The sequence below is a fragment of the Solea solea genome, chromosome 1 (assembly GCF_958295425.1).
Source record: "Solea solea chromosome 1, fSolSol10.1, whole genome shotgun sequence".
Taxonomy (NCBI): domain Eukaryota; kingdom Metazoa; phylum Chordata; class Actinopteri; order Pleuronectiformes; family Soleidae; genus Solea; species Solea solea.
The window spans coordinates 30,532,379-30,546,011 of NC_081134.1; the positions used below are offsets into that span (position 1 = coordinate 30,532,379).

Consider the following 13,633-nt stretch of genomic DNA (forward strand, 5'->3'; position numbering starts at 1 on the left):
TTTTATATTGCTATGTTATGAGGGGCTTCAAACGATAGTTGATGAGAGTCGGTGGCTTTGTCTGCAAAAAACGTCGCTATAAACCTGCATTCTATTCGTACATTCAGTAAGAAAGTTCTAAAATATCGAGAATTCTTAACTGGACTTTGGTGTTTTTGTTTCAGCAACAGCCCGTTTGGTGCCTTAACCAAATCCCACATATTTTACAGGCCAACACAATGTAACATGAGCTAACTCAATCTAATAACTGGTGAAGAGATCTGACTTCTCTGCAGTGTAGGAGGCTCGTACCAGCATCTTCGACAAAATTAAAAAGTTCCTGGTCTCACACTTCTTCCCCAAGAACAGGGAGTTTACCTTTGACTCAAGCCAGTAATTCCTCAGTGACACAGATACTTGGTTACCTGGCAGCCTCTTGCTCTTCATTCATGTGATCATTATCTGGAGGACATGTACTGTATCTCCCGAGTCTTCCTCCTCCTCTTCTCGTCTCCACTGTTTTTAGTGCAGGTGGTGCTCCGCTTCAGCCAAGGCCGATTTCTCTGAGAAGTCACACCCTGACCAGAATTACTCACAACAGAGGCATATTTGTATTTTTTTTTTTTTATTTAACTGCCCTTCTTTCATTATTTTGCAGTATTATTGCAGATATTTTCTGTCACCCATTAACAAAGCCAACTTCCCTCAAACGCAATCAGTTGATTGGTTCCAAATATGGGGAATCATCGCACAGTGAGAACACGAGTGCGAGAGTACATAACTTTTCTAATTTCTGCGTACGAGCAGTCCAACAGCTGTTGGGCCCCTGACCCAAAAGAGGAACATCTGCAGTGGTGATGTCACTTTTTGGACAGAGATGGTGAGCAGTGACGTGCTTAAGTGTTGGCAGATCCTCTTTGGCCACTGACAGCTAGTAAAAAGAAAAGAGTAGAGTAGAAAGAGCAAAAGTCTGTTTTTGATGCAGCCAACGACACAATTACCAAAGTTTGAAGTCCAGAATTTGATCCATTGGGATATTTTCACCTCTAACTCAGTGCTGATTTCTCTGAAATCGAGTTTTATTTGTCAAATATGTAAGCTTGTTTTAGGTTGTTTTTTTTGCATCAAACTTTGTCCCCTGAAAACAGGCTCTGTCAAGCAAAGCTATCAGATCACACCGAGGGACCGTTTGTGTGTATACAGCAGCAAAACAGGGATGCATTTATCCTGTCTGAGCACTGCAGCTTCAACGTTATCATATCACAAATGAAATCGCAGTTGAAAATGTGTCACAAAATTTAGAAATTGGATATTTTAACCCAAATCCTTCAGGCCATTCTTGCTAGAGTTGTGGTTACGCGGCAATTTCAGTGCACATCCATACTTGTGGAGAGCCTCAGTAGTAGCCACATCTGTGTATATAGGGCAAATACTGTATATGCAAACACAGTTCACTTGTGGAAGTCTTAATGTTGGCTCTCTTCAGCTCAGTCTGGCTTTGTTTCTCCCGCACGCACACACACGCCGCGGCCTAATTTACAGGAACTGCCACTGCATAGCACTTGTGTATTAGTCCACTCTAATGCCTTCCAGATGCCCATCGTCTATACCCTCTGCTCGTACTCACTAAAACAACACATGATTGTTCTTGGGGTCTTCCCGCTAAGGAGAACCAGGTGTTGAACGGGGACTCTGTGAAAGTGTGTGTGTGTGTGTGTGTGTTCGTCTGAGGGAAGAGAAGAAAATGGATGTTGTGGTGATGGGAATAATGGTGCATGTGTGTGTCTGTGTGTTGTGACTGATGGAAGAGAGAGCATGCAAATGTGCATTCAGCCATTTATACAGTTATGATGAAGTGTGCAGACTGAGTACCCTGACCCGGGGAGGAGGTGTCGGACACATGGAAGTCCTTTCTCTCCCATCCTCTCGACGAAACTTCATGAGGTGTGACTGATGTGTTGTCAAACTACAAAGAAGGGTGAAACAGATCAGTACATCTGTCTTAATGTGATGTGGAGAAGAGGTGTAGAGGGAATTTGTAGCCCAACTGCAGCTCAATCTCGTTTGAGATCGAGAACATGTCTGGAAGGGGTGTAGTCGTTGCGTCCCACTTCCATGACAGTCCCGCAAATGAATTGCATGCTGTGTGGCCAAATGTTTCTGCATTTTGGACGAAATGTAAACTTCACAATTGTTGCAAGTGACCGTCTTGTTGTCTTTTCGCAAGAAATATAACCCCACGTTAGAGCGATTCTGCCTCGACACCATGTTTACTGCGTTCTGAACCAGTGTCGCATTTGCCACGAGCGGAACTGATAAGCGGAAATCATTAAGCACGCATACTAACGGTTCCCGAGGAATTGATCGACCGCGCACCGGTTCTGAAGACGAACCGGTTCTCGATTCCCATCCCTAGTAGTCAGGTGTCTAATGACCTTTGCCCGGATGACTCATCTTAAAATGGACAAATTACCTGTTTGTTATTGGTTCCCTTATTTTGGGAGATTCTGTCGTTGGCTAAAAACGGTGTCCTTGCTAGATTAAACCAGATTACTGGCAGATTCGGCCGGGTTCATTTGAGAAATTGTGGCTATGTTCAGATTATTCTTTCACATTATTCTATGTCTTCACATTATTCTATCATGTGTGTCTTGCTCCTGACTTTTGTGTACATTGATAACTGTTTCATGCTTTCATGTCAACAAACAACCGACAACATCATAAATGTGCCGCCCACACATTATTGAAGCAGAATATACAATAGTTTGAACACTAACACATGAAGCTGCTGGTACAGGTCGATAAAGACCAGTACTCCGTGTGTGCATATTGAGAAAAAGTCGCATGGATTCTCATATGACTGTTCTCACTCATGTTGCACGACTTCATATTAGATAGACCAGAGTTTCCCCAATTTTCTTTATGTGGACCCACTTTTTTTTAAGATGGCAAACTATCACAAACCAGTGCCTCAGTGACTCATTTGCAGCAATATTTATAACACATAATATTTTTAATTTAGTAAAGGAATCATTTCCAAGAGATTTGATTCAATATTTAAAAACATGAAAATGTTTGCACATTTGTTTCTGGACCCAAAAGAAAATCTCCCGAGACTCATCTGTGGGTCCAGACCCAATCTTTGGGAATCCCTGAGACTTAAAGTGTTTGACCTAAAACCACATGGGGAATGGCACAAATCTGATATGAAAATCATAATAATTGTTGATAAACTTTACACACAGCCCTGAGACATGGCACATGGCCTTGTTCTTTTTTTATTTATTTATTTCATATGTCGCCTTTCATCAAATCTAATCTTGTTTTTGCTTCACTTCAAACATCAGATTTCAAAAGAGCCACTTTAGCGTGTTCTTTTATAGCTTAATTTTTCCTGGTGCATTAACTCTGTAGTATGAAGGGAGTCTCATCCCCAGGTTATTAAATGGTAAACTTTTGGTGCATTTGTTTTTGGGACGGAGTCTCTATGAAATGAACCCCAGCTACACCTGATGAGCACAGAGAAATGCATGTGCTTTATAAGTGTCGGATCACCTGAGACGGGCTCAAGTTTTGCCCATTTTGACATGAATTTGATTGTTTATTGTCCAAATCTCTTCTGGAATAACAAACTTCTCCCCTTGAACTGAACTGTGATACACTCATGTTTCTCATCGCTATGTTTTGCTTGTTCCTCTTTGCAGAACGTGACTCTCAGGGAAACTTGGACCTCACGGAGCTGATCGGCGTCCCCCTCCCTCCATCCGTCTCCTTCGTCGCGGGTTTCGCGGGTTACCCCGCCTACAGCTTCGGACCAGACGCCAACGTGGGCCGCCTCACCAAGTCCTTCATCCCCGACCCGTTCTACGACGAGTTCGCCATCGTGGTCATAGCCAAACCTACGACGCGACACGGTGGCGTGCTGTTCGCCATCACAGACGCTTATCAGAAAGTAAGTCACAGGGATTGGATTGGATTTGTTTGTTGTTGGGTTTTTTTCAACACGTGACTTTGGTTTTCAGATCGTACACTTGGGTGTCGCTCTGTCAGAAGTGGAGGATGGATCCCAGAGGGTTGTGCTGTACTACACTGACCCAGGAACGACAAGTGGGACACGAGAAGCTGCTTCTTTTAAGATGGGAGACCTGACGGGAAGATGGGCGAGGTTTACACTGACCGTACAGGGGTCAGAGGTGAGTGTTCAGCGTTCCTTCTTCCTCTCAGGTGAGGTAGTTCAAAGATGGCAAAAGACAAGACAGGGTTTTACTTTATAAAGCACTTTATTAATACACAAGGGCAAATTCAAGGTGCTCTACAAAAGCACATTAAAATAAAACAACAGAGACACAACTGCAAGAAATCAATACAAAGTGGAAGATTAAAATCTATAACAAAATGCACAAGATTAAAGTCTTTAAATGGTAAAAGAAGTGAAAATAAGAAAAAGAAAAGTTAAAAAACAGCAAGATTGGCTTATAGTATATACACAAGTAGAATAAAAAAGAATGTATTGCAACACAGGTAAAATTAATATTAGATGATTTGTTGATTTTGAGTTGGCAAACATTAAGGATTTTTGTGTGGTTTAATAACAATCGTTATTATAAAAGTTTTCAGTTTCAGAAATGGACATAAGTTTATGATAAACATAAAGAACATGAAGAACATGCAACTGAAATAATGACCAAAATGAGCTGAACTGTAAGATCTTCATCTTCAAGTTCTTCATGTTCATCATGTTCTTCACGTGTAATTTGTATCTTCCTTCGGATATATCTGGGACACACTTTGTTTCCGTCAGAAGACGCTTCGGATGGATATGAAACATCAAGAGTAAAGTGATACGATAAGAACGACTCTTTTAGTTTCTTGACATTTAGATGTGAGATGAATGAGGCAGAGCTGAAATCATATGGACTTCACGTCAGAGGAGATCAGATTGAAAATATCAAAAACATCCATAGTCGTCAAGCAGGGAGAGAATTTTAAATGAAAATAAGTGATTTTAAAAAATGTCTCACAATCATTCACGTACATTGGGCAGCCCGTGGCCAAGTGGAAAGGGAACTTGGCTTGTAACTGGAGGGTCGCCGGTTCAAGTCCCCGGGCTGGGGTACCCCTGAGCAAGGTACCCAACCCCCATTGCTCCCAGGGCACTACTCCGTGTGGCTGCTCCTAATTCTAGGATGGGTCAAATGCAGAGAAATAATTTCCCTAAGGGGATTAATAAAGTATAAGATTTAGATTTCATGTAAAAAAGAAACATTTTTTTACAGTAGGAGCTGGTTGTGAAAAATAAACTGTATATATATGGGATTGACACAAAGTAAACCTCAGTGGTTGTATTTGTCGCAACAACAGAATGACATGAGTCAGCGAAGCAAGCGATTTCACTCAATGATGTGTGTTTTTTTTTGGTGAACAGTGGAAATTTCTCCGGCACGAGGGGAATCAGCAGTGACAGCCTTTAGCTGCAGAAACGATCCATGTCATTAAGTTAAATCCACTCTTGGGAACTTTTATGGTTTTTATGTTTGTTTGAAAGCGTGGAAGAAAAAATCCAAACATCAGCAGACGTGCACTGTGACAAATTTCTGATGCAGCAAGTTTTTATTTTGTCAAGAAAATGAAATGTTCCCCTTCAGTACTTTTTACACTCTCATCAGCTTTCAGTGTCTTTTTTTTCTTCTTTTACCATCACCAGCTGTTATCAGAGTCACACGATAGAGTCTTCACTTGTTATAGTTAACCCTTTACAGATGTTTATTTGAAATGAGAGAAAGTTGAAATTAAAGCTAAGCTGAGGGCTTCGTGAAAATATTTAATAATTCAGTTTTATGTCAAGAAAACATGTTTGGAGTTTGGAGCTTGGAGCAACACGTGTGTCATGTCTCCTTCAGGTTCGTCTCTACATGGACTGTGAGGAATATCACCGCGTGGCCTTCACCAGGAGCCCACGACCTCTGACCTTTGAGGCCAGCTCGGGCATCTTCGTGGGAAACGCCGGGGGCACGGGCCTGACGCGGTTTGTGGTGAGTTGACATGACTTCACATTTTATCCTGAAACAGGATCTGTATTTGGACCGGGGTCATACTTTCTGTCCCCGCATGTGTGCGGTGGTTTCATCGTCTGCCCCTTTTATGAAATTTATGTCAATCCTCCCTAATGACCCGACCCTGGTCTGTAAATGTTCTCCATGTGCCGACTGGTGTCAGTTGGTGTCTCGCTCTTATTTTAGGCCACAAGGAAATGACAAAGAAGACGCTAATCATGGAAATTTGCTTGAAATTACATGAGGACACTAGAGGTGGGACTTTAGGTAGCCTCGCGATTTCATTACGATTCAGGGGCCACGATATGACTATCGACCCACCGCTATTTTTAGTACATTTGTAAGGAGAAAGTTTAAAGAGACTAAATGAAATGGGTAAACGGTAAAGTTACAACTGCATTGTCAAGAAGTAACAACTTGAATCAGAATTCACACGTTTAAGACAAAAATGTAAACTGAATCGTGCAAAATTAGTACCTGTGTGGTTCTCATTCATTGCTCTTGTTTCGAGCAGTAATAGTGACGTAGAGTTCATTGGCAACAGACGTCCAAACATCAATTTCTACCCCCTTTCGCCACTGAGGCCGTGACTTCTGCTTTGGTTTTGCTGTCGAGTTGCAGGATCGCCGTGTCAGGGAAATAGCATCGCTGTATCTCGGCTCCATGCTTCGGAGTTCCGCCTTTTTACGTTCAGAATCGTCCACATCCGCAATGTTTTTCCCCTCATCCCTAGAGGACTCGATATAATCCCACACACGTACGACTCAGCACTCGAAGAAAACAAAGAAACACAGAACTCAACTCAGATTTCCTGCTGTGAAATCACTGCCTCTTAAATTGAAAAGCTGTCCCCATATACAGAATGCATTTATTAGGATGCAGTCCTAAACAGGAAGCTAATGAGCTAATGTTATGTTACAGTGATTCATTTTGAATTTCCACAAGGGGGAGCCATCACTCAAGGACCCTGTGGTTTTAAAAATAAAAAAGATAATCCTTAGCGACGTATTTATGTGACAATAAGAACATTTTATAAAGTCTATTTTACAGCTACAGTAGTACAATTCATTTGTCTCATCTGTAAGCTGACATGAGTCCTGACTCTGCTTCTTACCTGCGGAAGGAAACCTGTCTTTACATTTGAGACATGAACACAATAGTCTTTGTTGGCAGCATTTTTAACGACCGTCACAGCAGACAGCAGAGGAATGAACGGCGGCACGTGTTTTTTTTTTGACGAGCACCGTCTCATCCTGCGAGGCCTCGTAAATGACGAGCCCCGTCTGTGATTTACATATTTTTGGCACGAAGCCCGCATCATCTCATCTTGAGCGACTTACGCCGAGTGCCAAGTGTCAGAGTCACTTCCAGATCCTCAATTAAACGTGAGTTCAAATAAATAAGTAAACAAAGAATGGCAAGGATGTAAGGGCGGCGGTTCGATTACCCTTCCACGACATTGCAGTGTGGTTTTACCGAGGGAGTGAAGTGGTGAAGAATCAGACTGGATTAGGTGTGAACATAATCTGATGCCTCTCAAAGACAACAAATCAATCCCAATCATCTGTGATTTTCTGTTTTATCACTTACGGGTCATATCTGTATGTTAGGAATCCTCCTCTTCTTCTTTTCCTCCTAATTTGTATTTTAGTTCATGTGATGGAAAAACTTCAAGATGTTTTTTTGGTCAGGGCAGTGGAAAGAACTCACCGTTGCCAAGTAACAGTAATGTTTTATTGGGAGAAATCTGAGGAGAGTTTTTAAAGAAATCCACTGATCTGTGCAGAGAGAACATGAGTGTGTGTTTTTTATAAGAGTTTTGGTCTCAGGGGGGAAGGGAAGCCAAAAAAAATAGTTTCTACAACCTACTGTGGTTTAATACCAGCCATGATGTTCATGTACAAAGCATGAGTTTACTGCGAGCCACAGAAGTGCTGGAATTCAATTTTATTTTTCAGCAGATTTCAACAATTCACACATACAAATGTTACTCATTGTTTTCTTTTCTTATTGTTTATGCTTTTTGTCACATTTAACTTGGAAGGACACTTGTCACTGCCTTTGAACTGAGCTGTGTGAGGAGTTAGCAGTCAAATATCAGCAAAAACTCTTAGGATTAAGTTATCCAAAAAGGATAACTAAGAACAGGGGAAAGTAGGAGTTGGAAGAACACTTTCCTGACTGCATTTTCCTTAAGAAATGCATGTTCTAGTTCCTCTTTCTACTGTTATTGTCACTATATCCTTCATTATTATATATTATTATATTATAGACGTCACTCGCTCGACTACAGTTGGTTCAAAACACCCAGCGCTCGGCTTTTAAGTGGTACAAAAGAACATTACTCCAGTTTTAGCGGCACTTCACTTCACTGGCTTCCGGATATGATTTTTAAAATGTCTTTTATTTGTTTTTAAATGTCTTCATGGTCTCCACCCCACAGTATCTGCCTTCAGCCTCACACTCCCTCGTGCTCTCTCAGTTTGGCAGATCAGTCGCTGTTAGTCGTCCTTTACACAAAGCAGAATTTCTGGAGAAGTTTTGGAGAAAGAAGCTTCTCCGAAACGGTGGAATGAGTCGGCCTTTGCTCATCAGGCAGGCCGACTCACTTCCTTAGCTTTTATTGTTTTTTGACATTTTTACTTGTCATGTCTGTGTGCAGCAAGATTGGATTGGATTGGAATTATTGCATCTAAGATTTCACCTCATTCAGGACTTTTCTACTGCTATTTTTACATTGGTCATTGTTAATTGGACACTCAAACTGACCCCAGCCTGGCGGGCTACATCCAGTGTACTTCTAGTGCTGGTCCAGAGCCTGAAGAAATGGGCAGGTTGCGGATCATCCGCTGTGGCGAGCCCTAAAGAGAGAAACAAACAAATGAGCCATTTTTGTCTGCCATTGAGGACGAATGGATTACTTTTCAATTGTTCTACATACAGTAGGTTAAAACCCCCCAAAAAAGGGTTAAAGAACAGGAAAAAAAACAGTTGGAGATACTCTGCATTCCCCAAATGCATATGCTCTAGTTTTATGTTATGTGACAACACAACAACTGCTCTCCGTTTAGAAAAACAAAAGACACTGAAGATGCTGTAGAGGCTTTCAGTACATCACTGTCTGTGGTTTATTTCTGGGGATATTGCTCTTTTGTTTCTTGTATGTATGTTTACTGTCAAATGTCCAACGCCTGAAAAATTGTCATGAATGGCGGCACAGCAGGCATCGCTAGTATCAAAAAGGGCAAACGGCAAAAGAAAAACAAGCAAACAAAAACCCAGTTGAGGCAGCAGCGTAGGGCCATCAATGAGCTGAAGTGACATCTGCCAGATATTTTTTCTTCTCTCCTCCAAAACAACCCCAACTATCCATTGCTTTTTGCCTCTGGCTTCTCTCAGACAGAGAGGACCAGTGGTAAGTGTTTGGTTTCCAGCTGTTCAGTGTTTGAACTGGCAGCTCCGTCACAGATCCTCCGCCTCCGCCCCGGGGAGAGGAGGACCAGCCACCGTGCAGCAGCCAGCGGCGGTAGCTCCCTGCAGTCGTACACATATGCAAACAAAATATGCTACAATAATATCTCCTGCCTCTCTGACACTAACTTCACTCATGCCTTTGCGTTCACGCGTCACAGTAAAGCGCTGCTGCGTCTGGCACCGTCTCTACGTGTCTCTGTCTGTGTGTGTGAGAGACTCTGGGAGAATGAGTGTGCAGTTTTCATTTTATGGCTCCTCTGCTTCTCCCTCAGCTGAATGTGTTTTTCTGTCTCATTATGTTTTAAAAAATGCACTTTGAAAGCCAAGTATAGTCTTAATAAACTTCCCTGTGCCTCTCTCTTTGTTATAAGAACCTCATTAAAAAGGATTTGCTGCAGTTTTTTGTCACAAGGTGGTACATATCCTATAAAGTGTAAAGTTCGAAAGAAATCATTTAAATTTAATGCTCTAATTTTTTATTTCTAGAGAAAAAAGTCATCACTTTAAGTAGTTATTGATGCTATTGTCAGAAATGAAATTTAAAAAGACGAGTTACAATAAAAATATGAAGAATTGGATTTGATTATCTATTTATAAAGTTGTAATCTTTCGAGAATAAAGTTGTGTTTTTAGGAGAAAGTCGTAATATTTAGATAATAATGTCGTAATCTATTGAAAAATAAATAAAGTCGTAAATTTATGAGAATAAAGTCGGAATATTATGAGAATAAGTCGGAATATTATGAGAATAAAGTCGGAATATTTTGAGAATAAAATCTTAATCTTTCAAGACTTTATTCCCGTAATATTATGACTTTATTAATATTGCGACTATGTTCTTGAAAGATAAATAAAAAATGTTCTCTTCAGTTAGGACACTCCTTTGAACCTCTTGAAGACAACCAGGCAGGAAATAATAATAATAATATATTGAAGAGAAATCTATGGAAAAAATAACCTTATTTTCACTTGATTTATAACGTTATCTCATTAGCCCCAGTTTGAGTAGAAAATCTATGTAAATATTTGTTTTTGTGAATTATGTTTCTTATAATATCCAGTGTCTCAGCGTTGCTTTTCACAATTGCAACAATGTTAAGTGTCTCTTGACCTCCTGACACGGTCACACATCATTTGACCCGTGGCGTCTACCCAAGGATGCCACTACACCAGCTGTTGCTGTGGCAACAACACTTTCCACAACATGGCTGACGCCATCGTCAACAGCAGACCTAGAGCAGTAAACATGCGAGTGCTTGGCCTTTACTCTGGCTCAAATACCAGCGCGTCTGTGGACAATACCCAGAGTGTAACATATACACAACCCATCTCTAATTCATGATGAAACCTAAACACACACACACAGCACTGCATTCCCACAGATGAAGCACAGACACAGCAACTCTGTTCTGCCTTAAATGTCAATGCCAACAAGAGTCTTCAGCGTAGGTAGTGAGTGTGGTACATCCCCTGACCACTGGCTCTCCAAACCTCTAGACAAGTAAAGATAGGTATTTTTAAGGTGGTATGAGTAGGAAATATGAAGCCAACCAGCTTTAACACATTAGAGATTATGAAACAGTCTCATAAACTGACCGTCCAAAATCACCCGTCCATGTTTCCGTGGCGGGGGGAGAATTTCACAAACTGAAGTTGTTTTAAAAGCTCGTTCTTTCGTTTGTTTGGTGCAACACTTGACACTTGATGACCATCTCTCCCTCACTGCCAACATTGCTGCAACAGCTCGATCTTGCAGATACATGTTGCACAACATCAGAAGGATACGGCCTCTTCTAACCCAGAAGGCGGCACAGGTTCTGGTCCAGGCTCTTGTCATCTCACGCTTGGATTACTGCAACTCACTCCTGGCTGGTCTCCCTGCGTGTGCCATACGACCCCTGCAACTCATCCAGAATGCAGCAGCTCGACTGGTCTTCAACTTACCAAAATTCTCCCACACTACACCTCTCCTCCGCTCCCTTCACTGGCTTCCTGTAGCTGCTCGCATCCGCTTCAAGACTCTAGTGCTTGCGTTCCATGCTACAAACGGATCCGGTCCAGCCTACATCCAGGACATGATCAAAACCTACACCCCAGCCCGCCCACTTCGCTCTGCATCGGCAAACCGGCTCGCTGCCCCCTCACTGAGAGGATCGCAGAGGCACTTACAGAACTCGAGACTGTTCACTGTCCTCGCTCCCAAATGGTGGAACGAGCTCCCCATTGACATCCGGACAGCGGAAAGCCTCCACATCTTCCGCCGCCGACTAAAAACACATTTCTTCCGACTCTACCTCGACTAAGACGATAACGACGACGGGAAAAAAAAAAAAAAAAAAAAAAAAAAAAAATCGCACTTATGACTAGCACTTCATAGATGGATTTACTTGAAGCTCTTACTTACTTCTAGCTCTTATTTGTACACAAATGTTTAAATGCACTTATTGTAAGTCGCTTTGGATAAAAGCGTCTGCTAAATGACATGTAATGTAATGTAATGTAATGCAACAAACACATGTCTCTGATTTAGCCGCCACCCCCCTTCACTCCCATCCATCCATCCACCCATCTCGCTCTTTTTGTTGTTTCCACTCACTCCATCCCCGACATCCAGCCTCGGAGGGTGCAGCAGTTCATTCCATTGAAAGCAGGTGTTTTTTTCCCTTCTGGCCTTAAGTCAAACAACTACAACTAAAACATTCAAAAACTATCGCAGAACAGAGCAAATGGAGTCTTGCACCCTTATATGTATCATTACGGTAACCCCTAACCCCTATGGTAACCAGCTTCTCAGCACTGTAATTCCCTTGAATAACTGCCAGATATTAATGATAGTTAATCATTCTGTATAGGTTCAAGGCCAAAGAAAGCTTAATAAAGAACAGGAAAACAGGGTAAGGGTTAGTTGGCGATACTCGGCATTCCCCAAATGCACATGCTCTAGTTTTATTTTATGTGAGTATTGACAACAAAACAGCTCCAAGTAACTCCTGAACTGTTTTGTCAAATCTAGAAATATTCAAAAACTACTTGAAAGCAGGGAAATAGAGCTTTAATAGAGCTCATAATATATGTATCATTACGGTATTCTACAGCCATGAAATCAAAATAAATCCAGGTGGCTTGATTATCATGATGGTCATAAATTCACGTACATGCATATAATTTCAGTCTTTGTAAAATGTTTATTTCATCTTTATGGGAGCAGAATATTTGTTCAACAGTTACAGGAGCACTGTTATTTTTGATATGGCTCGTTATTGGCAGGTGGTCAATGCATTAAATATCGATTATCATGCTTAACCAGAAGTATTAGAATATTCAGTATTTGTATTTATTGCCAAGGAATTTGACTAAATATGTACATAAGGTGCAGTGGGTTAGAAGGAATTATATATATTTACAATACAAATGCTGGTTTTAACCAAACAAGCAGCTGATTAAAAGGACATTAATCGGAACAAACCTTGAAGACCTCCCTTCCAACAGGCTTCTTCATTTCTTTTATTTAAGGTGGTGATTTGTCTGTGAACAGTAAAGAGAGTCTGTTGTGGCTCTAAAGTAAAAGAGAATCCGTATCGGACAAGAAACAGTATCTCTAGATCATTTACAGGTGGTAAGATTTAGGTCGCAGTCTGCAAAAAAAAGCCTGTGACACCTGTTTCACCGTGGGCTGCTCGCGTTATTGTGTGTAATTGTTTGTGTTTGGTGTCATAACGGGGGGGTTAACGACGGTGCCGATAAAGCCAGAGGCGGTGTTGTGTTGTGCTGGTGTGTGTGTGGGAAATGTGTTCTAAGCCCCAATAAAATTCAATGAGACAGAGTAAAGCAAATTTCCACGCAACATAACACAGACTCTTGTCTTCTTCCACTCCTCTCCCTCCCTCTCTCTGTCTCTGTCTCTCCAGGGCTCCATCCAGCAGCTGGTGCTGAAGTCAGATCCCACGGCCCCAGATGACCAGTGTGAGGAGGACGATCCTTATGTGAGTGTGAATACACACACGTTTCTTGCACAGCATTCTCATTTAGGACAATCATAACCATTAAAACTCACACAATTCTGGCCTTAAACCTTAAAACAAGATCTTAACAAATTTAAAAAGCATCACAATATCCTCACAAGGTCA

At 41.5% G+C, this 13,633-nt stretch overlaps 1 protein-coding gene across 5 annotated transcripts in view; it reads left to right on the plus strand.

Moving 5' to 3' along the window:
• Positions 1–13,633, plus strand: part of LOC131463939 (collagen alpha-1(XV) chain-like) — a 62,435-nt gene that overhangs the window by 29,957 nt on the left and 18,845 nt on the right. For all 5 annotated transcript variants that reach the window (XM_058636229.1, XM_058636312.1, XM_058636142.1 and 2 more), the window contains exons 3-6: positions 3,684–3,931; positions 4,002–4,172; positions 5,880–6,011; positions 13,415–13,489. In XM_058636229.1, the coding sequence (XP_058492212.1) occupies positions 3,684–3,931; positions 4,002–4,172; positions 5,880–6,011; positions 13,415–13,489 (626 nt within the window). The remainder of the gene's footprint in view (positions 1–3,683; positions 3,932–4,001; positions 4,173–5,879; positions 6,012–13,414; positions 13,490–13,633) is intronic.